This window comes from Athene cunicularia (genome assembly GCF_003259725.1).
Source record: "Athene cunicularia isolate RWA chromosome 5 unlocalized genomic scaffold, athCun1 chr5_part1, whole genome shotgun sequence".
In the NCBI taxonomy this organism is placed as follows: domain Eukaryota; kingdom Metazoa; phylum Chordata; class Aves; order Strigiformes; family Strigidae; genus Athene; species Athene cunicularia.
The window spans coordinates 13,389,790-13,415,780 of record NW_020799101.1 but is presented as its reverse complement, the minus strand read 5'-3'; the positions used below and the strand labels follow the sequence as shown (position 1 = coordinate 13,415,780).

The window sequence follows — 25,991 nt, the reverse complement described above, 5'->3', positions numbered from 1 at the left end:
TGGCCCTCAAATAGCAAGAAAGCGTTGTTGGAATAGTGAGCCTTTGCGCTAGGGAAGGAAAGAAGACCTTAAGGAATGTATACATAATTTCCCTGTTGACTCATGCATGTGATTTGAGGCAGGAAATGAAAACGTGTTTCTGTTATGAATGTCACTGAACAGTCAAACTGGAAGTTCTGAGTAGCTGTTGAAATGGCTACTTGAAAGCAGCTGATTTCATGCTAGTCTACAGCATGGAGAAGGTGTTGCTTTTAACTTTCCAGAAGTTGTGGGCATTATGAAATATCTTTTCTCAAGCTTCTGTTTGGAAGAACAAATTGTTGCCAATTGGATGTTTATTGACTTGAATTTGTTATGCCTGAAAGTGCTGTAGAATTTACCATATAATCCTTGCTTAAGGTAAATTCAGTTGCTTTCTTTAAAGCACTGGTAAAGACTGAAAGGTGGTAGTGTGGTGAGTGGAAGACTAGATTAGAATAAAAAAAATTGTCCAAATAGACAATTTTGTAGTTTATTTCCTGTTTAATGCTGCAGTGTTTTCTTATTAACAATTTTGTCTTTGCACTGTTGGAGTCTCTTTTCCTCTTTCACCATGGAACATATATACGAACTGCTATTTGATCTGGTAGATCAGATTAAACCCCAAACTAGCAGTAACATTTCTAGAAATAGCTCAGTGGCAAACATTAAAAGCAGGCATTACAAACTGAATAGAAATTTGTCCTTAGTAATAAATTATTATTTGTACATGTCTTGACCTTTCTTTCCTAACCTAAGTTACTGAGTAATGAATAACATTATTTCCTGTGTTTCTGTTTAGGGGTGGAAAAAAAAAATGTTGCCTCATTTGTTTCCTGCTTTATGTTTTCCTTTTTTTTTTTTTTTTATTTATTTATTTAATTGAGGAAATAAAAGGTGGTAGGACAGAAATAGTATTGCCATTCCTTAATCACTACTTGTAAAATAAAACTTCCTGTTATTTTTGTAAAGCCTCTTGTGTATAAAGTGATTTGCAGAATCTGCTTCCCATACACAGGGTAGGAGTAGTAGTGTGGTGGCAAGTTTGTTAACATTTAGCTGAGAGTTACCACCATATATACATCTGCTGTCCTAGTTGTATTTGAGGGTATAAAGTGGGATAGGTGCAGTGTCTTTCTTCCTGCTGGTGTGAGCACTGCAGTGAGGAGCATAGGTGGACGTTTCCGTTCTGTCATCTTTGTGTCTCTCTGGTTTCTGTTACAAAATAGAAAGAGGAGAAAAAACATTCTGCCTTGGCATATTCTTGGAAGACAGCAACATCAGGTCTTCCACATGACTTTACTGCAGTCCTTGAGCATAAATCCATAGGAGGGGGTCTAGAGCAGGTAAAATAGCAGTATCTTAATTGGTGTGCAGATCAATGCTCTGAATGATCCCTATCTGCTGTTTACATAGTAGAGTGAGAAAAAGTTTAGGCTGGTCTTTGTCATGGGAGGAAGAAGACCCCTTGGGAGGGAGACACACTAGTTTTTTGCTTTCTTTCAGACCCGTCTGCAAGTGTTGAAAAACTTTCATTTTATGGGCAGATACTGAAGCCCATTAGCAGTTATTTTAAAAATTCTTGTCCCTCTGTGACACTTCTATTGGAGGTCAAGGGAATATGAAAACTCAGAAGTAAAGATCAGTAGTCCTAACATCTTAGGGTAAGTATCTGCCACTCCTCTGATAGTCTTGCTTTGTTACCCACTGTGGTTGAGATCCAAAGTGGGTATGGTGGAGGTTAGTCTTGAGGAGATAACGTGAATTAAATATTTAGACATCGTTTCAGTGAAAGTGCATTATCTTTCAAATGCAGCCAGCATTCATAGGATTGTTCTACTTATTTATTTGTTTGTGTTTAAGTAGATATGCAACTTCTGCGCCTTTTTTTTTTTTTTTCCCCCACTTTTTTTTTTTTCCTGTGTTCTTCATGCTGTAACAGTACGGATGTCTTTGGCTCTTTACCATTAGTGTGGAAATCTGGAAGTGCAGTGTATTCTTGTAAGTGTGCAGCAATAGTGAATTTCTGTTGAGATGCAGCCTAATAACTTACATGCTGTGTTGATCTTTAGTATGTATTGAATTCAGTATTTTGTGTATTTCAGATGATAAAAAAGATATTGACCATGAAACAGTGGTGGAAGAGCAGATCATTGGAGAGAATTCTCCTCCAGATTACTCAGAGTACATGACAGGGAAGAAACTTCCTCCTGGTGGAATACCTGGCATTGACCTCTCAGACCCCAAACAGCTGGCTGAATTTGCTAGGTAAGTAGGAAAACGAGATTTTTAAGCTAAAATAGTTTTCTTTTCACAGGTTTAATTATGAAAATGTGTGGCAAAATAAATGGTAGATTTAGTATGGCTTATTGTTGCATTTAATCATCTTCTAAAACAAGGGACTTAATTCAGAACAGTGGCTGATACCTTGTTGAAGTAACTGAGGTTTATGTTCAGCAGTGACTTCTTCAATGACTTCTGGTTTTTAGTTCCTGTTGGGTGAGACAGAACCTAAATACATCAATAGACTGCATCTTTGACATGACGGAATGTATCTTTCACATGAGTAATGTTAGATTGTGCAGCACCAAAGGGTCTGATAAGTGAAATGCTGCATTATGGTTGTTCAGTACAAGAAAGCTAGAGTACAATATCTGGTTTGTAAAGCCAGTTACTGTTCTTTTTCACCTGCTCCTTAATTCTTAAGCTCTAGGTCATCTTTTTAATGGAGTCATGTGTCTTGCACTTTAAGTGCCACGGGTAATTGTTGTTTCACAATTGGTAACTATACTGCTTGGATTTTCCTCTAGTGAATCAGAATTGTCACTTGTTTACATACCAATACGTTGACCTGAGTTACAAGGTGACTTTTACTTTCAAATAGAGGTGAAATGAGGGAGTACCGAAAGTGTCATGTGTCTCCTCTCTCCGTCCCTCCGCAGAGCCCCCGGCTCTGATACTGAGTGTTCAGGGCAGCCGGTGGCCACCAGAGGGCAACCGTGAGGCCACCAGAGAGGTCTGCTCTGGCACCTGGAAGCTGTGACATTAGGGTTGACTTTGCAGCGTTTACGTGGCCCCCATCTTTGTGCGCATGTGCTCGTGATTACCAAAGACATACTCCTTCACTCAGTGCACGGGCCGCGTTAATGCTGCTGTCTTCAAGTGTTTGAGCACAACTGTTAGTTTCCTGCAGCAGCTATAATCAGTTTTTCCCATGTTGAAAGCAAAACATACGTATAAAGCTACACTCATTTTCATTTTATTACCAACTGGCTATTCTTCAGAGTTCTGGTGCACAGTTCTGACACTTAGAGCAGGTCAGATGATGTTACTCCCTGGGTCAACTAGTAGAGGGAGAAGTGGGGTTTTTTTTGGTTTTTTTTTTGGTTTTTTTTTTTTTTAAATACCAGCTAGTTGCTGGATGGCAGGGACTGTTGAGACAAGTTTGGTCTGGCATCTTAGGTGAATCTTCGTGTCCAGTGTGTGCACCTACTCTTGTTTCACCTCTTTGATCTTGCTGCTTTTTACAAGGTTGTTCTGTTACTCTTCAGTGTGCTTATTCCAGGGGAATGCCAGCACAGCCTCGTCCCACAATTATTTTCTGTAAAGCCACTGAACTATGGATTTTGAAGGCTCCGACTAAGATAGTTTTGCAGGACTTGCTCTCTGCTTCAGGCTATTTGATCTGGAAACGTATAAAAACACATCACAAAAACCTGAAAATAGGGTTTTATCTAAAGTGGTGGGTGATTCTAGCTATTGATAACTGTACAGTTGTTGATCAGAATGATTGTGTTTTCCTGAGACTTGGCAAAAAGTTAATGCAATTTTTCCTTAAGGCAAATGTTTAAGTGACACTCAGTATACACAGTGTTCTAATTCTAAAATATTACTTACACGTCTCTGTTCCTCATGTGCTTAGAATGGTATTTTCAGTTATTTTAAAACATACTGAAACCTTTGGTTCTATTAAACATTTAAGTACTGAATAGCTGTCTTTTGTTAGGAAGTTTTAAATAGTTTCTCATAGGATATTCCCCATGCAAATGCTGAATATTTTTGCTCCAGATTGGTCTGAATACTTGAAATGGTTGCAGGATTTGGGCTTCTTGAAATGATCATATTGCTTCTATCAGATCTGCCCGCATATTTCTTAATATTGTAAAATGTACTGCATCTTTTGGGTTTTAGTTAGTTTTCTGTTGAGAAAATAGTGACAGCTGGCAGTAATTTAAAATTACTGCTTTTTTTTATTCATGGTTGAATGTTCTAGGAAGTTCTAGAGCTAGAATTTGTAGCAGATGATGGAAAGATTCGTACAGTCTCTTTTCTGTTTATATATTTCTGTACAGCAGATAAAATATAATCCACCTAAGTCATAAGACAAATTATACTGTGGTAGAGTAAGCAACTTGGGGGGACATCACCTTTAGCAATATCCCCAAGTTGCTCAAAACCTATGAAGAATTTTTCTGATAGCTTGATTTTAGATACGTGAAAACTTCAAGCATCTTCTGTTTTAAGAAAGGTTTTTTTGATTTCTTGGTCAGAATCAATGAGTGTTAAACTTATGCCTTTAAAAAAAATTGGAAAACTGTTAGTTGTATGTTAGATCTTAGATGATTGTGCATAGCTGAGGCTGAAGAATATGGGTCTATTAGAATGGGAATATTGTGTGTTATGGTCTTGGTCCTCTTGCAGTGAAGCATGTTGAAGGGGCTTGTAGATTGCTGTGTGCTGCAGTATCACTAGAAACTAGTTTGCATGGCAAACTGGAATGAAAAACTGGGTTTCCATGTACTGGAATGGGGTTTGGAGGTCCTAGGTATACAGTTGTTCATGCTAAAAGAATGTATTTATTTAGTGTAAAGTTCTCTGATAGTTTCAAGCATTGCTGGTTGCTTTACAGTTCAGAATTTTGAAATTCTCAGTAGCTGTATTCTGAAAACTGAGCAGCATGTGAAGTTGAAACTGTTTCTTTTAAACCTAGTGAGTAGCTTCGCATACTGTAAGGTTTTGAATAACAAATTTGTATTTTGATGACTTGAAAAAAGAGTTGTGCACATGTAAGGAAACATGAACTGGCTAGTAAAATTGTATGCTAAATATATTTTGTTTAGTTGAGAGCAAGTTATTTTGTGTTGTGTTCCTGTTTCCATTAAGGTAGTTCAAGGAATCTCAGTATAGTTTTGTAGAAATTAGCTGCTCAGAACCAGGCTAGATTCACTGTTTATAACCATGCAGCTAATTTTGATTAAGGGTAATTTGACTGAGACATTTGCATTGCTCTTTTTAGGAGTAAAGTGCCACGGTTAAGTTTAAATGGGCAAAGCTTTAATTCTAGTGGTAACAGATTTCAGGCAAGGTTCTGGAGTTCTAATGACAGTCTGGTTAGTGAGAGGTAAGGCAGGAGTGGACTTGATGCTCAAAGACCTGTGTAGCTCTGCAGCCCTTTTAAAACAAACAAACCAAACCAAAAAACAAACTGTAGTAATTCAGCATCTGCAATGGACACCACTGCTGCTTACCAGCTAGGTAGCACTACCAAGGGGAGCAGTTATAGAGTCTCCTGTGATACAATTGTCTATCACGGCTTTTTTTAGTGAGTTTGTCATTGAGTCAGTAGAAGAAATCTGTATCTTTTTAACTGGAGCTCAATAGTTTTTCCTGGAAAGGCTTTTATACATTCTGAAACTATTGAAAATACTGTGAATAAGCAAGCCGTGTCAGAACATTAATATGTGTTCAGTAATGCATAGACAAATGACCATAAATTATATCCGGTTGGGCAATTTATTGCCTTTCACAAATTATTTAATTCTATTGTAGGACTCGTGCATTTTCTCTAATATGCATTAAAAATGCAGTAAAAAAATGACTTGTGGATTTCTTAGGCAATCATATCAGAATGTGAAACGTTAGTTGTGAATGATCTGCTCAGAAAGAAATTAAACCTAAAATAAATTGCCATGTTCCCATTTGATACCTTTGACTGGGACACTGGAAATCCCTTCAGGTGAAATAAAATGTTTCATCTGAGTCCAAAATGATTACAAGTAATTCTGTAGTTAGCTGTGAAGAAGTCATAATTGCTTAGTGATAAAAGCTTGGGAAAGTATCAGACGCACTTCTAGTTGATATACACGTGGCAAGTTCCCTCAAACAAAGCCACTAAAAAGGACATCCTTGATTGCCCTCTTCTTCCCTCTTACCTTCCAGACAGATACATGACAATCTTTTGCTGTTCTTAGTACCTTTTCTGAAGGAGAGCCATTGTGAAGACTGCCCTTCCTTTCTATCCACTTTACAAAATGAACAGAAAATAAAAGAGAAGAAGCTACATTAAGAGTTTGAAATCTGACAACTATCTTAAAAGTGACAAAGCATTCTGGTCGCCTAGATTTATGATTTAGGCCTCTTTATAAGGTATATGTTGGTTTTGCTCTTGTTACAGAGAAGCTTAAAGGGCAGTAAACTGACAGTTGCTTTACCCAAAGTGTTGTTCTAGGGGAGAGGAAACCTCTTGCTCTGTACCACACTGTAAAGGTCACTCTGTTTACACCTATGATACTCTGCATAACTGGAACAAAACCAGTAATTATTTTTGCCAGAGTCTTGGAGAGCTTTCTTTTTCTCTTTATTTCCCTTAGAGAGCTTTCTTTTTATGACATTTTCCTACCTAACTGTAACCAAAGTATGGTAAGACATTGGCTGTGAGCTCCTTAGTTATAGATATTCCTAGGATGCCTTACACCACTCCCATTCTGTCTGTTTATCCAAAAGCCAGTCTAGCCAGTTTCAGGAGTTCTTCAACACAGATGAATTCTTGCAGCAGCATAGGGCCATGACGCTCATGTTATTTCTGCCTCAGCAGGTCAGTACAAAGGGTGTGGCGGAGTGAGGGAACAGATCAGAAGTGGCAGTGATACTGCTGATAGAGAATCGTTTCCTCTTCTAACTATTCTTAGGGATGCAGTCACCAGCACCGGTGAATATAACTGCTGGTCATCAGAGACCTCTAGGACATGTCAAAGGAGTTGTCTGAGACTCTTTAGGTTACATTTCTTTATGGAGGGAGAAGAAAGGATGTGAGAACACAGAATTTTAACAGGCAGAAAAGGGGGATGACGGAACAAGGGAGAAATCCTGTGCTCTTGTTTGATTTTTGGCTTACGAATTTCCTTTATTCCTAGCCTTAACACTGTTTCTGTGGCTAACTTTTAAAATTGGATCTATCCACAAGACAATAGTTGTGGAGATTGACAGAGGTTTTGAGTGGGGATTGGTTCTGTCAAGGTACAGTTCTTTCAGTTCAGCTGGGTAGATGAAAGGAGATAGTTAGCTCTTACTTTCTGATATTGCACTGTGACAGAGTTGCTTGCTTTATTTTGAGGAAATGAGTGGTTTTAATATCTGTGATTTCACTTAGTCTTTATGTGTGGGTAAGAGCATGCTTTTATGAAGCTCATCCTGTGAAGCTGTTGGGTTGCACACCTTCCTGCTCTCTCTGTTGACCTCCATTCCTTCCCTACACTCCCTGATACAAATTCACAGAGTCTGTAACCGCAGTGTCCCAGTGCCTTGATCCCAAAGGTACACTTGCTAGTCTTTTGCAGTTAGCTAGTCTGCAGTTGCTACTACTAGGCATGGCCCATATAAACTCTCTGCAGAAATGAAAATTCTGGTCTTGCCATGTAAATTGACTTTCTGCAAAGGCAGCCATTTCAGAAGTTCCACTCAGGTTTTAATGTGCGTGTCTGTAGTTGTTTTGAATAGTGGCATATGTTAGAGTTCTGTTTTTGATTAATGTTTCAGGCTAAGAAAACTTGGACGGAGCTGGTAGAGATGCTCTACTAGGTGGGAGCCAAAAGTCTTAACCACCAGCAAGAGCTACCTGCAACAGTGTAATTAAGATCAACAGCCCAGGTTCTAGTCTGGTCTCCTTTTGCAGAAAGTTTAAATTTTAAAGTAAGACCAAAATCTTTTTTCTAATACATTTGAATATGTAAGTCTTTAAATTCTTTTTGAGTGATTGTCCATATGGATTCCACAGCCTCGTGAGCAAGTTGACATTTTTGACAAAATGATCTGTTGTAGCTATGCCTGTGGTGTACATGGCCTCATGCCTCTAATTCAAGTGTGTGAAGGACCCAGCAGCTTCTTGCTGCCTGTGGCACTGAGATACAACCCGGGCACTGCTTGCTGCTTCTTCCTGTTGAAGTGTCTGCTTCTGTTTTGTTGAATAACTTGGTTGCCTGTGGAACCCTGTGCTTATATACAGTCTTGTTCCAAATTGTAATCTTAAATTGCCTACTTTCCATGCTTCCAGGAGAAATGAAAATACTTAAAATCTGCCCCTTTATTAGTTGAACTTTTGTTGTTCTTTTGTAATCAATAGGCACTAAATGTTTTTACATTCAAGTATACTGCTGGGCTGATGCTCCTCACTTTAGAAACAAACCTTGAAAATTAAAAAGTCAGCTTATTCCAGAATGGACACTCATAATGTTACATTCCTGCTCAGACATTGAACTGAAACATGTAAGGTGTGTGTTAAAGCCCCATTCTGTCCCATGCCTGACCATTCAATTTAGCTGTGATTTGGTTCTTCAAGCGTCCTGAATATACTAGCCAGTGTATTTTCCCTCTTGGGCTACACTTCAGCAGCCTGTTACAGATGATGCTGTTGCAGCACTTTTTAATCAAAGGTTGACTTGATACCAGGGATGAGACACAGGAGTTAAGAAAGGTGATGATATTAACGTGATGCTTTGTGGGATCTTATGCCAAGGGTAAAAAATGCAGGTGCTGCCCACTAAAGCTATTTACCACATCTCTTATAAGTGATTTCTTTTCTGTCTAGTCTCTTGTTTTTACAGATGGTCAATTAAGTCTTCAGAACAATAGTGATTTTACTCACTATGATGATGTCACAGACACAGATCTTGAGCCTAGGAGTTTTTTACTTTGTTTTTTGAGAGCTGGGGCATGAGTTGGCCGATGTTTAACAAGTTGATAGAGAGAGAAATAAAGGAGGTGTTTTTGGAACCAGCTTTATCCCCTATGGGTGTTTGTTCTCTAATCACATTAAACCATGACACCGTGTTCTCTCATGTGCTGTCTTGTCAAAGCATTCTTCTGTGTGTCCATTTTGGCATAACGATGCTCATTTCTGTGCCTTTTCCTTTGTAGAAATTGTAGAGTCATAATGAGGAGAATCCTGTGCAAAGGGTAGTTGAAAGCTTTCTGTAGGAGTACTGCAAGGAAGCTTTTGTGTGTGTGTTTTCCTATGGCCTCAGTATTGACCTGTTGTACTAGCAGTCTAGAACCTCACTGGAGAGTGTAGTCAGTTAATCCCAGTCACTTGTTTGGATTTAGGTATTTAATTCTTCTCTCAGAGAGGCTGCATAAACTAAACACAGCACAATCATTCTGTATTCCAATTGGATTATATAAATTAAATCTAATCAATAAGGTCATCTAAATTGGTCTGTAATCCTGGAAAAGTTATCAGGAAGATTACTGGTCTATAGGAACAGATATAGTTTGCTCTGAAATGGGCAGGATGTTTCTGCCTTGAAATTGAAGAAATATTCAGGATGTTTGTGCCCTGCAATTGATGAAATATTTTGGTGTGCTGCTGGTGATGGTTCAAGAGGAGCTTTGTCAACACATATACTTCACACCCATCTTCTAGGAGCTGTTAGTATCTGTAAATGAGGGAATTGTTGGATATGATACTCTCCAGCTTCCATATTTTTATCACACCTGTATTTTTAACCATGCAGGAGATAGTGTTCTTCAGTTAGCACTGTACGTATTCAGTGTAGTCTGGAGATGCTGAGCCAGCAGGAGTTTCCTAAGTGTCCACTTAGAGAAAAGAACAAATGCAGCCTCTAAATCCTTGGATTTTAATGTTGTGGCTGTCAGGTGCTTTAGTCTGTATGTAATAGCTTGAACTGTGCTGCATCTGCAATACTGAGAGGAGCCAGATTGTTTGAGGGACAGATGATGGCCCACCGAGCCATGGGAGACTTCTGTATCACATACGACTCCACTGGAAGCTGCAAGATTTTCCTGGCTCCAGTCTCCAAGACTTCTCATGGGGGTTTTGCACTGCTCTTGCCTTGATTGAGCCTCACAAGGCCTTTCATTGCTATCTTCTCTTCACCTGTCCACATGAAGGCGACATGTGAAACAGCGCATTTCAGCCATACGTATCGGAATGTGACAGTACCAAAGAAGGCTGGACCCTGCCTGTAAAGAAACAAATGCTCACGTGGTCAAATTGGAGAGATTTTATCTTATATTCCATACAGCTCTTGGTAGCTGTTTTGAACATTTAGAAGTTGCTGTATAGCCAGTCTCAGATCAATTATTAAAAATACATGTAAAAATATACATGTATGTACTACTTGGAAATCTCTTCCCCCAACCCTGTTCTTCCATAGCTGTTTTCAGGAACTGAGCTCATGGGAATTAAAACTGTCTTGGATAGCAACAGACTCCTCTCCTTAAATGTTAAGAATAATGATTCTTATAATTCTAATTCTTGTTAAATTAAAGCAAATCATCTCTGTTTAATTGAGAGTAGAGAGTACGCCAGGAAAACTTTTGTTTAACTTACAGCTATGATATGTAGCACCTTGTCATACAGCACTATCTTGTACTATATTACGAGGAACTTGCACAAACAGATTAGCTCCCCTTCTACAGCAAGTTTTTGGAATGTGCAGTCTCATTAATTATCTAAGTGAATCTCCAGCTGTATGAGGTGCATTTATTTACACCTACCTACCTCTACAATAAGGTGGAGAGAAACCATTTCTTTTTGATCTTTTGAAGACAGCACTACAGGTCTGAGAAAAATGAGGATAGGTAAAAGTGCAGTGCACTTCCCCAGATTAGTGTTCTCACAGCTGACTCTTCTCTGGCATTCAGACAGGTGGTTGTTATGGCAGGACTGTTCTAACATTGTTTCCTGCAGGGAGCCTTTCTGTATTTGAAATGTCTAACACATGCAAGCAGTAGTTTACTGGGCTCCTTATGTAGTCAATGGAGACTAATGATGCCCATGAAGTAGTGGCGAAGATCCCTGTCAGCAACCAGGAGTAAATAGATGATTGCTTGTCAGCTGCTGACAGTGGAATCCATGTGTATAGTAGCTTGAAGTAAGAATAACTGCAGTTTCTGTGGTTATAGCAGATGTCTACGTTGTCTGTGTAGATTCCACAATTTACTTGCCTTTGCTGGTTCTATGGAGTTTTCCGAGGTCTTATGTGGTGAAAGTACTGAAGAATGATTAAGGCTACTCTGTCCTTCATGTCCTAGTGCAGGAATGGAGAGAAAGTGAAGATAAATAGGCCACATAGGTACTTGCACAACAAAAATGGAGTTTTCAGACAAAACTTCCTAATTACAATTAGTGTAAATCAGAAAAAAGCCCTCTATTTTCACATATTTAAAGGGCTGGGAAGGTAGTATTAAATGTCTTACTCTGTATTTGAGAGGTCCTTCTGGAAAAACTGAACTTCCCAAATGTCAAATTATACTGTTAATATTATGAAGGTTTTGAAAATATTAAACTGAGTACTACTGGTGCATGTAATGCTACCAAATAAATCTGCACATTATGTAAGTGGTTACTGGAGAAGAGCTTGTCTACTAACTTTTTTTTTAATATTTTTTTAATCTTTAAGAATGAAACCAAGAAAAATTAAAGAAGATGATGCTCCACGAACGATAGCTTGTCCTCACAAAGTAAGTGAAATGCTCAGCTTCTGAGTAGGTAGTAATTTGTAGACCAGAAATTTGTATTGATGTTTTCTCTTGAGAATTAATAACTAAAATATCTTGCTGTTAATAGACTACACTCAGTTAACTGTATTTTAGTTATTATTCTTTAGAGGCTTCCTTAAAAACCTTTCACTGAATAATATATTATTCCCATTCCTTGTCTTAAGGTTAGTGCATCCCTAATCTTCTGGTAACCATGATGCACAGTCCCTAACATGCTGGTTTTACTGTTGTGATTTCCTGCCACCCAAGAATACATACTTGAAAGAATGTTCTGAAAGCTGTTCAAAGTACGTTCCTAAGATCTATATATCCTCTGCTTGGAAACTATGACAGATTTGGAGTCTAGATCAGGAATCAGCAATTTATGGTGCAGATGCCAAAGTCAGCATTATTGGAAGACTTTGAATTATATTCCACAGAGCTGGAAGGTGCATCATCTTGAAAGAGAGAAGGAGGCATCTTGGAGATATGATTCTGACGCACTTGTAGTGGGGAATCTTCTGTCTTTGAATAAATGTTGCCAGTCACCTAGATTGGTAGCATCTAGCTTTATTGCATTATCCAGCTTTTGTAGAGCTTCTGTTAGCTGACTGACTTAGTCTGTAATGAAAAAAAGACAAATGCAATCTTGCTGACTTCTGGTCTAGATAAGTGTGAGCCTAAGCAAATAATCAGGGCACATAACTAATAGTACACATTAGAGAGCATGAATAGAAGGCTTCTTTCTGACATCCATAGTCTAAGGAATTTGCTGGATTCCTCTTTGTGCTTATATTGACTTCCAATTCTTCCCATTCTGCAAGTGTCATGTTTTTATTGTAGTATGGTATGTGGAGGTCCAGGAACAGTTAGTCCTTACAATACTGAATAATGCTGCCTTCATTTCTTTAATTTACTTTTTCATAGCTTCAACTTCATCTGAACAGGGGAAAAAAAGAATAGTCGTCTTTCCATTTTCTCTCTTCTAGTGTCCTAGGCTTTGTGCATTTACAACTACAGTTTAAAAAGAAAAAATACTGTAGGGGATGTAACTGCTTCTCTGAAATAAATGAAAAAAAAAAAAGTTCATGGTACATTCTATTTTGGTGCTGCTTGGTGCCACCCAGTTCTGTTATGTGCAATGAATGATGGCACAACACTTCTTAAATTAGCCAAAGAAATTCTAGTGCCTAAGAGAGAACTCTTCCGAAAAGTGGCGTTTCCCCCCTTTTTAAGAAATAAGGCATATTTAAATGTGGTTATTAGTTTTGGGGAAAAAAATCCAAAGAGGAAGCCTGCAGAATTTAAGATTAGCAATTTAATGTTCCTTTAGGTTCTGTTGTCAAATTTTATACCTCATAACACAGTGATGCTGGTGGACTAGTTTTATGTAAGTTTTTAAGCAGCATCACTTGGAGTACAGATAGAATTTACAGTTGTTAATAGGATTTTATGAAGGATTTTGAACCTTGAGGAAGACATTTATAAAATATATAATAGATGTCTATTAATTGTCAGTAAAATGTGAAGAAAAGGTATAGAAAGATTAGGTAAAGAGAGCCCCAGGTCACTGCTAACTTAAGTGTACTCTGGAATCAAAAGTAGTATTCTTGTATCAATGGAGCATGGACCCCAGGTTAACACTTCTGGTGCTGTTCCTGAATTAATGTGAGTATTTTTTGCTTATAGGTTGAGTTGGCACTAACTCAGATTCTCCTACCTTACTCAGTTGCCCAGTATCACTTTGTAGGTTTAAACTGTAGAAGCAGCGGCAGTCTCTTTATATATCTCAAGGTGGTAGTGATCAATCTGCTGCTGCCAGTTTGGGCAAGGTAGTTTCTTTAATCTGTTACATGCTGCACACCCTCTTGCTCCATTTCTTCTCAGGAATGAGAAGGACAGAGAAGGAAGAGGACAGAATATTAGGAGATGGAGTGGTGCACATACAAATTGGTACTAGAGAATAATCTGTGACATATTAGAGACTATATTGTAGTACTCAGAATATAGCACATTGAAGAATATACACCATAGGTATCCATGAACTTTCATTCTGTCTTTTGGGTTGGTTTTTTTTTCCCTGAAACTGTAAGTGCTTTTGTTTGTGTTATTCATTTGCTTCTATCAGAGCTGCATCTTTTCCATGAGACTGTCCTATTATTCATTTGACTGCACATGGTTCATAATATGAAGTGAGGAGAGGGTTGGGGTTTTTTTTTTGTTTGGGATTGCAGTTTTGAGGTGTTTTTGTCGGCTTTTCAAATTATTAGTTTTCTTGGTACTGCTTTTTAAAATGAATGTAAGGGGTGCCCTTTTCAGGGCCAACTTAAAGTATTCAGAGTATTAAAGCATTTTAAATGCTTGTACTGTAGCATATAAAACCTTCTTTATCAGAACTAGCTTATCTACTAATTGAGTTTCACTGTTTTTTTTAAGGGCTGCACAAAGATGTTCAGGGACAACTCTGCCATGAGGAAGCATCTGCACACTCATGGCCCTCGAGTACACGTATGTGCAGAATGTGGCAAGGCCTTTGTGGAGAGCTCAAAACTAAAGCGACATCAGCTAGTTCATACTGGAGAGAAACCCTTTCAGGTATTGCTAACGCTGAACATGTGTAGACTGTAACAGTAGCCTAGTTTCCATATGACTCTGGGGATAATATGTTTTTTCTAATATCAGATGGGGCACTGAATGATCACCTTTAAAACTGGAAGTCCCCTTAAGCTAATTAGACTATTGTTTAACTGTTTCTGTGGGCTTTTGTTAGAAATTAGCAAATGGTATGTACATGGGAGATACTTTCCAAAATATGATATAACGTTACCCACTTTAAAAAATGAAGTCTGCAGTTACTGCTGAATGAGGAAAAAGTCTCTTTCTCCTCATTTCTTCAATTTAACAATTGTGGACAACTGAGACCCAGGGTTGTTTGCTCAGTTGACGCATGATACTAATTTTCAGTAGCGGGTATTAATCAGTTCTCAGCAAAATGATGGTAGTCACTGAATCTCTTTCCATTCACATCAAGTCACGTGAGCTTCTGCCACCAGAGGTCCCCTGCCTACTTCATATGGTACTCCTTATAAATCTTCTTTACAGGTATTCATAGTCTTGAGCGTATCTGTGTTCTCCAGTACATGTTTTAAGATACGTTGGTTTTTTTTTTTTTTTTTTTTTTTTTTTTTTTTTTTTAAATACAGATTATTTCAGAAACTTGATTTGCAGTCCTCAGGCATTCACTTAGATGTGTATGCTGGGTCTGCTGTGTGGTAAATGTAAGTATTTACCACTAAACAAACTGTCCTTTGCATTCCAAGCCCATCTTAAAGCTGATAAAATGAGCAATTCTCTGCAAATGATCATCTAAAGGGAGAAAATCTGACGTGAAACATTGTTTCCGTTTTGTAGTATGGTGAAGCAAAATCCTGTTTGAGATGCAGAGAAGGTGTTTTTATTGAAAGGATTTGCTTGCAAACTGGAAGTGATTTCTGTCTTTGAAAATAGATACAGTACTATAGCAAAACAACTAGAAGTATTTTATTTTTTTAATGCCGTTTTAAAGTGATGCCCACAGCTTCATCTATAACTATCCTCAGCACTTAGCTTCATGTTTGTGCAGTCTAGTGATTTAAAGAATATTGTTCTAATCGATGATTGAAATGAGTACTATTTTATTAGCTAATGGAGTATGTCTTTTCCTTTCAACAGTGTACATTTGAAGGATGTGGAAAACGTTTTTCACTGGACTTCAATTTACGCACACATGTGCGAATTCATACTGGCGACAGGCCCTACGTTTGCCCATTTGATGGCTGCAATAAGAAGTTTGCGCAATCAACTAACCTGAAATCTCACATCTTAACACACGCTAAGGCCAAAAACAACCAGTGAAAGTTGGAGGAGAAAGTTTTTGAACTCAAAGCGTCTTACAGGAATATGAATTGGAAATAAATATGCCTCCCCTTTGTATATTGTTTCTAGGAAAGAATTTTAAAAAAAGAACCCTACAAACCTAAAGGACGTGTTTTGATAAGTAGTAAATAAAAAGCAAAAAAAAACCCACAAAAAAAACTTTAAGGTGACGTTGCTGAGATGCTCTACCTTGCTCTGTAATCCCGTTTCAAGAACACGGTGTTTTGTAAAGTGTGGCCCCAACTGGAGGGGTCAGTTCATGAACTTGCATCAAAAAAGACAATTCTTTATACAACAGTGCTAAAATTGGACTTCTTTTCACATTCTTATAAATATAAAGCTCACCTGTTGCTTACAATTTTTTTAATTTTGTATTTTCCAAGTGTGCATATTGTACACTTTTTGGGGATATGCGTAGTAATGCTATGTGTGATTTCCTGGAGGTTGGTAACTTTGCTTGCGGTAGATTTTCTTTAAAAGAATGGGCAGTTACATGCATACTTCAAAAGTATTTTCCTGTAAAGAAAAAAGTTATATAGGTTTTGTTTGCTATCTTAATTTTGGTTGTATTCTTTGATGTTAACACATTTTGTATAATTGTATCGTATAGCTGTAATGATATCATGTAGTATCAAATATTAGATGTGATTTAATAGTGTTAATCAATTTAAACCCATTTTAGTCACTTTTTTTGGAGAAATACTGCCAGATGCTGATGTTCAGTGTAATTTCTTTGCCTGTTCAGTTACGGAAAGTGGTGCTCAGTTGTAGAATGTATTGTACAGGCACTGACCTTTTATTAACACCTGATAATATGTACATCCCATGTAATAGAAAGGGCAACAATAAAACAGTGGTCCTAAAGAAAGAATATGGCAGAAAATGATCTGTAAGCACAGTCTATTTTCTTTTGTTGTCCAGAGCAGTCCTAGTTCCTCTTGAACTCCCAGAAATTGGAAGCTAAATAAACTCAAGTTTCCTTTACTTTGCATTCAATTACAATGATTTCTGATGAAATTACATAATGCCATGTCAGGTGGTATACTTACACAGAATTGCTGACTGTAATTCTGGTTTTGAGTGACCTAGACTTCCATTAACTGAAATGGTGGATTTGGAGACTTGGCAGTGTAATAGGGAGTTTTCAATGTGCCTGGACAGCATCTAAGTAAAACAGTACAGTAAATAACTAAATGGGCACCTGTGTTTAGTCAGGGTTAAGAATCTTGGAGGTTTAAATGCAGTAACAATAGGAAGTGGGGGCATGGTAGAGTTTGAGTGTTTGTCCCAGAAAAGAAGAAAATTGTTTTTTTTCTTTTGGTCGCCTTGTTTGAGTATAATGATGAAAATTCCTGGAACCTATTTGGACACCTTTTGCTTCAAAACAGGAACTCAGGAGTTCTTGGAGAATTTGATGGTCTAACCAGAAGTGATTACTACTCATTTGTTCAAGTGTTCAAAGCAACAAATTTGCAGATACTATAGTAAAATGTGACAGATTAATAAACATAATATGCACAGAAATGCGTATTATTTGTTAGAGGGATGTGACGTACTCTAATGTAGTAAAAACTGTTGCTAATATTTTTCTGAATTCTGTTCTTAAAAAGTTCATCAACTTTTTCATTGCTAATACTGTAAAACTCACTTTCGAGTTCAGTTTTGGTGGTAGTGGAAAAAACATCTGTAATAATGAAACTACATTTAAGACCAAGGGAATTTTCATCTGTATGCAAGTTAAGCTGAACACTGCAGCCCTAGGCTGAGGCTATTAGGAGTAAAAGGAAAGATGAGACATTTAACTGTAAAGTATGCATTAAAATTTTGGCAGTGGGTTTTTTTTTATATATATATATATAAGCAGTTCTTGAACAGGACAATATACTGAAACTTGTATAGTTATAGTTAAATTAAATTCTGTATACAGTTAAATTAGTGTCTATTCTTTTTGGAAGGAAATAAAATCAGTTCAGTCTAGTTCTAATTGACCTTACATTTTTTTTCTTAAACAGTGTATATGATGGTGTTAGATTTGTGCAGAAGTTTGTTTTCCTATGTCATAAAGTGGTACCAGTTTTATTGAATTGCGAGGTAAAGAGATTCCTTGATGGTGTCAGTACTTCATCCTTGGACATACATTTGAGACTAAATTATTTATGTTAAATATTGATTTAAGAATTAACTGAGAACTGAAACTTGTATTGCCCCTAGTTATATTGCATCTGATTACAGAGATCTGAAAAATTTTCATCTAGGCCTCAAATCAGTAGCATTCAATACACTCCTGAGTGTAAGTAGCAACACTTAGTAGCATGAACGATCTTGCTTTGTACCTAGTTAATTCCATATTGGGCATGAATAAACACTTGCATTGAGCAGCTTCTGTAAATTATTTAAGCTTTTAAAGTATAACTGGCACGTCTTGTTCTTAAAACATAATGCTTAGTTGATTACAGAGTTCTTCTCATGGATTTTCAGTGAAGAAATTACAAACTTTGAGAATAGCAGCAGAGCTGACTTTGAAGCCACCACTGACAGCCTACTATTCACAAGTTCCTGCATTATTCCACCAGTCTGTGAGCAAGTTCAGGTAAGGGGAGGAGAATCTGAGGGGTGGGGGAGAAATGTAGCCAGTGGTTTTAAAGCTGGAAAGTGTTGTAAGTTCTTACTCATCATGCCTGTTCTGTTCATTTGCTCTTACATTCCACATTATCCTGTCTGGTTCTGCTGTCAAAATGGAAGGAGACAAATTCTGTAGCTGTGTATCTTTTGGACTTAGACCATTTTTTTTTTTTAAACAGAGCTGATTATAGCTTTTTCTAGCTGTATCTCCTTGTGGTCTGCCAGTAGCAGTAGGTCCTGCTTTAAATACAACACAAACTGAACTTCAATATCTATTACTTTTGGAGATTGTTTTTCTTGAAAAGGTTGTAGGAGGAACCCAGGTACAGATTTGAAATGCTAAGTGAATTAATTGTTAATGAAATGGAATGTCTCAGCTGAACTTGCACTTGATTTTTAGTTACCTTCTTTTTGAAGATAACTGGGGTAATGCAATCCAACTTCCCCCACCCTGCTGTGGCCACAGGTTGCCAATCAACAAAGCCAAATACTAAACACATTCTAACAACATAGCTCATCAGCAGTAATATAGTTTTAAAAGCAGATGGAGATCCTCCTCTCTTAATCCCATAGTAGGTACAAAGAAAAAGAAGCAGTAGTTAATAGAAATGGAAAAATTATTGAGGCTTTTAAATGTTTGAAGAAAGTTAATCCCTTCAAAGTGCTATATGAAGATGAATGACAGTAGTAATAAAAGGTGTTTCTGCTTGGTCATCATCTGCCCTAAGGTGTTCACAGGATATTTTGTTAGTGCATGCCTTGGAAAAACAGATTGATTAGTCTTCCAGTTAAGATGGATGAACTGGAGGACAGTATGTGCTAAAGAGCATCCCTTTAATGACTTGAAGAAATGGACAAAAGTGGGATTTTTTTTGTCAGGGCTACTAGAAAGATAAGTCTAGGAAGACTGATCAGTGAAGTAGTAGGTGTTACTGGCATTGGTTGATCCAGTCATTCTATAATGATGGCACTTTGGAATAATAACTTTTTAATCTGTACAGCACCTTTACTAAGTGTGTTACAGTGGCTTGACAAGAGGAGGGAAGTAAATGTGTCAGCATTAAGCTTTGACTTCTTAGTAACTGCACTAATGATCTTGTATTGCTTAAAGCTATGGTGAAATAAAAGGTCCTTCAAAAGCTTCTGAACTTGGGGTGGATTTCAAAACTGAATAGTGGGTGTAAATTTTGCAAGCAGTAATAAAAGTTGAACTTGGGACCAGTACCCTTATTCATAGCTGTGAAAATGAAATAGTTGAAAAGTAGCACTTTCCTTGGGAAGAGTTAAAAGATTTCTTATATCAGCCTTTTTTGGAAGTCCCAGGGCAAAAGAAAGGGAGAGTGATGTGAGGAAGAGGGTCTGAGACCCCACTGTAGAACAACAACCAGAAACATCCACACAGTGAGTGGTCTGTAAAGGTACAAACAGAGGAGATTGTGTTCTCATGAGACTCAGTATTAATTTTGATGATGTGAGTTGATCTAGTGTCTAGTTGAAAGAGGCCAGTGATGTGAAGAGGTTACAGTTTTGCTTAAATGCCAACGGGGTAGCTTCATTTTGTAAAGTAATTTAATCAGTCATCCTGAACTCAATTTCACTTTCTTTGCCTGAAATAGATGAGCTTAGGTAAGTTTATGTGTATTCACAATTGTCCTGTATTATTAAGGCAGTTTTGCTTAGCATGTTTTTCCAGTAAGTTTCTTCTTTTGGAGAAAGCACATCAGATTCAGTATGAGAGTTGGAGTGAATTTTTCCGGTCCTGGCTTCCCCTAATGTAGCAGAAAAACACTTTTGCTGTAGGCCAATGAGTAAGATCACTTAAAACAACTGGTTTTCAGACAACTCCAATTTCAGGGTATTTTTAAAGTATTCTGTTACTTTTTTCTAACAGAAAAACTTTAAGATTGAATGTGCGTTGGATACAATTTCTTGTATTATGTGTTACAGTGTGGACATAATATCCATTTTGTGAGCTACTGTTCTCACCAGGTTCCTGTGTAAACTGAAAGCTCTTCAAGAGCAAGCCTGAGGTTCTCTAGAAGTGTTGGTAAATTTTGGGAGGGAGGGAAACGGATAGAGTGTCTGTGGGGTCCTTGTAGGACTTCTGGATGCTTCTCTTGCTACCGCTTTTGTATTGTGTCCTTGTAGATTTAAGTGTGATTTCTCTCTAATCTGGCTGATACTAGGTAGCTTCTATGCCAGTGCTTTATTTCAGTGTGTACAGATACTCTTGAATAGTAGTTTGCCAGGAGATGGCAGTGAATTACCAGTTTGTACAGCATGACCAGCAGACAGAATAGTGAAGTGTCAGGTTGCCCCTGTGAGGTCAAGTGTGTGTAGGGTGTCCTGTGGTGTTCAGTAGACCTTGACAGACTTGGAACGTGTCAGTGTCAAAGAGCAAGTTTCCCACACACCAGTGCAGAAGAATAAGAAGTACAACTCTGTGCCGATCTCTGAGAGTCACAAGCATACTTGTGCATTCATAAAAAGCACCAGCAAGGCAACGAAAATAAAGAATGTAAATAAAAACTGTTGAGTGTGACATGGATTATATATATTTTTAGGGGATATATACATCCAAACTTAATAGCAAGTATCTTTAAAGAGAAATGTGGAAATCTAATGATGATGTGTTAATGAATGTGCTTTCAACTGTAAGTGGCTATTTTGGTTAGCTGACAGACCCTAAAGCACCAGTGTTCAATCTAGCAGTGGCTTCCTGAAAAGCCTAAGCTTGCCCGAGGCAGGTAGGACCTCATAATTTGATTTTTTCCTTTGGTGTGTTGTTGCTCCTAAGGTTTGCAAGAACATTGCAGAAACTGCAGGACAGATGTTGCACCAGAGAATCCTGCATTGCTGCTCTTTAGGGAATCAAATATCTCAAACTGGTTCTGTCTCTGGAGCAGGCCCACTGTAAAGGTGTATTTCAGAAGGATGCTGTTTGTGAATAACAGTATATTTTTCAGATAAATTTTAGAGACTAGGCATAAAATGGATTCCTTTTTAAATGGTAAATCCATATACAAAAAAGCCTGGTGACTGTATGTGTCCTAGTGTATTTCAGCTAAAGCTCATCTCAGCAATTGGTTTCAAGAGGAATCTCTAGAAAACTTGTACTAGTTTTGATTTAAGGGCTCAAAGTCAGGTGTCCAGAGCTGCAAGACGCTTGCCTAGGACCTCACTAGCCTTGCAGTTTTGGCTTGCAAAGTAGACTGCCTCATATGTGGGGCATCATGCAGCTTATGTTTTGACTTATTTTTCAACACATTTGTTTTTTCTTAGCAAAACAGAAGATTTGGCCCCTAGATGTAGAATCCATCAGTCTTCAATCTTAACCGGTGCTTTGACTGAACCTCCAATGGATTTATATGAATCCAGTGACTCCCATAGCTTGAAAGGGCATGGAAATGTTTATTGTTTGGAAATGTAAAGAATCGTACTATGGCAGGTCTTCACGTATTCCTCTTGTGTGTTTGTTGTTAGTTTTTGTTCTTTCCTCTTGCATAGGTTAGAGATAAGGGATTTAATCTCAATTTTTTTCAGAGTATGAAGTGAAAGTATACAGTCTCTGAGTTAAGAACTGGCAGGGAAGCAGGTGTCTGCCTGGAGGAGATTTAAGGAGAAGAGAGTTATTTTTACTTTTACCTCCTTTAATTGCAATTATTAAGCTTGAAATTTATTACTAGCCTGTTTGAAAATTACCTGTTGTAGACTCTTCTGTAAGTGAAAATACATCAGTGCACAAGAAGAAACTGTGTGGCCTGGTTGATTGCAACACTTGAGTATACCTGTTCTAGGTTAAATCTCTGCTTAAGACAGCTACATCAGGTCCTAGAAAAAGAATACTAATTTTCTTTTATACCACTTTGGCTAAAAGTGAAGCTAGTCTAGCAACAGTTCTTCCTATTGTGATATATTTAGCAAATGGTGCTGACCACGAGGTCAAGTTTCATTATGATTTTGATATTTTATTGACACGTGGATATGGTTGCAATGGTAGAACTCTATTTTACTGTTAGTGAAAAACACAGATGGTTTCTTTCAGTGAGAAAAGCAGTCATAATAAAGAAATGAGTGAATGATACCAAGAAGCAGTTTAACTGTTAGATGTAAAGTATTACAGACCTGAAGAATGTTTTGTGAACACTAGCATTTACCTTTCTTCCATTTATACCAATGTATAGGGTATTATTTTTCACTGCAAACCTTGTCTTGCTTTCTTTCAGTTTATTTATTGATGAAACTGTAAATCTTAAAATCCCATTCTAGGTTAAAAGTGATAATAAACTATAAGTAGACAAGCTTTTACTGTATATAATATGTATTATTGTGCATATTATGTCACTAATATTTTGGGGTTTTTTTCCTGTTATTGATAACCATTTTTGTAATTAGTGAGAATAGCACTGATACAAAAAATGCAAAACTGTTGCACTAGCAGGATGAAAATGGGTTATTTTCCTTTGCTTTTCTCCCCCACTGCCCATGAACATAATTACTGAACGCTGAAAGAAGCAGTTTGCTTCCTTGTGATTTCGAAACCTATCTCCACCTGGTTCCCTGGTTCCCTACTCTCTTGCTCTGTCTCCCAGAGTCATAAAGTCCCTTAGATCCTTCATCTGACTCCATGGCTGTGGTGTCTGGTATGGCATGTTGCCTTGGGTAAACTGCTGTTTTTCTGGCAGAAGAAAGGTTTAATTTCACCTTCTGTTAAATCTAATGGTGTTTGGCACACTCATGGGTTTTAAGTTGTTCTTTAACTATCCGCAGATCAAAAGTCTGGCTAACAACAGCTGTTAACACCTGTTTTCCAGCATAATAGTAAATATATTTAATTTCAAGGAACAAACACATCTCTTCTCCGCATGGTCAACTATTTATACTTGCATCTTGGTAACTTTTCCAGTCTGCTACCTGTCCTACACCTGCAATGTACAGGTTTTCATCCCATGAATATCTTGCTACTTTTTCACATGAACTGTAAAAAATAGGCAGAGAAAGGCGAGGAAGAGAGGACAAAAAAAAAAATTATGAATACTGTCATGTTACAGTTGCGGACATGATAAATGAACTGAACTTCACCCCGGTAGTTAAATTAATAACTTCTTTAAAACTTGGAAGGGTTGTACCTGGGTGCTTTTTTTTTTCCTCTTGTCCTAATTGAGTATATTTGTGGTTGCAACTTGTAACACTGGTATGACCCATTCACTAGCAGTGTGGGTTCTAAGAAAGAGTAGAGCACAGGGACTCGGTAGTAGGCAAATTTAACTTTTGGTAAGTTTTACCTTCTTATTCTCTTCATTTGTTGGGGTGTTACTAGAATCTCCTACCCAATATGATGCTTATGGGAAGGAGAATCTGGGGAGGCAGAATATAGTTCTGTCTGATTTGAATAAATTGGTGGAGGTATCAGAAATCTAGTAGGGGGAACTGAATCATATTTAAAAAGGCTGAGGCTATTGTCTAGCTTGATTTAAGAGGTATTGCACAGATTTCAAGCAACTGACATCAGACTAGGTTGAAAACTGACTTCTACCCTCCTCTTAGGCTTGTTGAGTAACCTCCAGTGTCTGCTACTGATTATTTCCTTTAAGCTCCAGATGGATAAATTTCTGGAATGTTTTAGCAAATACTGCAAGTAAAACATTGTGTAGCCCTTCCTGTTTTAATGACGTTACTGGCTTTTCAGGAGATACTGTTTGCTTACTCCAAGTATTTGTTTCTGTGCCACAGTTCAATGTTGTTGCTCTTTCTGAGAGAACACAAGGTCCTTGACTGGAACTGCCCCTGCTCACAGTTAGTTGAAGAGGTGACCTTTCCCTTTTCTGATTCAGCAAACTGATGCTTGGTAGTTTCTTTTGGTCATGTGTCTCTACCTGTTAAGAACATGAATTAAGTGAGCCAGTATTTGAAATAACCTTTCATTAGCAATGAGAGGCCTTATTCATAGATCATAACACACATCATCCTGTTTTTTCTGTGTGGCTTTTTATTTGGAATATTGATGCTCTTTGTGCATTAGTTGTGCTGTCTGAAAACAAACTACAATGTATAAAGCTTTTTGCTAAATTTGTGCATTTTAAAGCTAAGCATTCTTCTGATTCAGATATGAACGGTGCTGTTGGCAGACCTGGTCCTTGATTCTGATGTGACTCTACAGGGACTCTAAGGCTCATCTTATACAGTTGTGCAGCCTTGGTGCTGATCAGCACTACTTACACCAAATAAATGCAGAATATGAAGGGCCCAAGCATGCTGCCAGCTCTTTGGTTCTAAAAGCAGGATTGTTCCCTTAGTAGCTGTAACATCTTCAAGTGAAGTACTTGGTGAAAAGATTAGTTTGAAGAAGCAAGCTCAGGCAACTTCCCTTCTTTGCTTCAACAAACTGATACACTGAGCCAGAGCAAGGCACTGCCCTTCTGGGTGGTGCATGGGAGGCAGGTGGGGAACAAGTTTCTTCAGGCAAAAGCCAGAAACCCCACCCTCTCGTAAGGCAGATTCAAAACAAAGAAGCATCTGAATAAAACATAAGAAACTTTAAAGAAGCAAACTCAAAATTTTTAAAAAATTTATTCCCTCAGTTTTATATACAGTAATTACAGACTACTGTACAAAGGTGTAAATGGTCTTTGCTGTGAGTTGTGCATATGCAGCTTAGTAGACAGATCTAACATTCAATTTGAATCTCGGTGCAAGTAGGCACTAAAACATCCAGCATACCTCCAAGGTATAAAAAGACATACCAGTTTTACAGGTTTCTCCAGCATATTTTGTTACAGTGCAAAATGCTATGAAATAAGGTTTCTTTAGAAAATTCATATAAATTAAACACATATTGCACTTGTCCCAACTAAAAGTGTAACAAGTTGTACTTACTGAACTAGTTTGATACAGTTTAGAACATCCCTCACACACATGCACTCCTTCCCCCTGGGTATTTGTGCCAAATATGTGTAGTTCTTATTCCAAATCTTATGTAACTGTTTATAGCTCCTTAACTAATGAAATCCCTCTTGAACATACTGCTAAAAAAAAAAAAAAAAAATCTCAGTGGACCAATGTAACAAAAAAATTCTCCAACCCCATTTTCCATCATCTTTCCAGTAGCACTGTAACTAAATAGATAAAAGTATTGGTTAAATTCGTAATGCAAGTGTATCAAACACCAGCCATTTCAGACACTTACACCCCTGTTGTTTGGAAAGGAATGAAACCTCCAGTTCTAAACATGTACGTATTTCTACAGTACTTCAAGCTGCTAAGCTAACATTGCACCCACAAACATTTTGTGCAATACCACAGGTAGGACTTTGACTTCTGTACATCACTGGCTGCTATGGGGCATGTTGGGAGAACTGGTGCAAAGTTGCATTAACTTCAGAGAACAAAGTCTACTTTAGCTGAATCTAGTCGTTACAATCTGTGCACCCACCAAACGAGACACAGAGGTGAAGGCAAATAACACCAGTCTTACTAGATGTGAGTTTCCCTAAATCCTTACAAGCCTTGAGGTTTAGAGGAACAAGTGCGTATGAGTGCAGATGCTAACTTTGTGCTTAAGATATTTATTCAAAGCTGAAAGGTAAGGGAGTAGCTTAGGAACAAATAATATTTATATATATGGTTTGGTTTGTTGTTGGTTTGGTTTTTTGGTTTTT

General features: G+C 37.7%; 1 protein-coding gene across 1 annotated transcript; it reads left to right on the top strand.

Moving 5' to 3' along the window:
* Positions 1 to 1,017: 1,017 nt before the first annotated feature.
* YY1 (YY1 transcription factor) lies at positions 1,018 to 17,661 on the top strand. The gene is made up of 5 exons (XM_026849356.1): positions 1,018 to 1,682; positions 2,124 to 2,286; positions 11,718 to 11,778; positions 14,233 to 14,391; positions 15,508 to 17,661. The coding sequence occupies exons 2-5, from the start codon at positions 2,207 to 2,209 to the stop codon at positions 15,688 to 15,690; spliced, it is 483 nt and encodes a 160-aa protein (XP_026705157.1). The 5' UTR covers positions 1,018 to 1,682; positions 2,124 to 2,206; the 3' UTR covers positions 15,691 to 17,661.
* Positions 17,662 to 25,991: the final 8,330 nt, after the last annotated feature.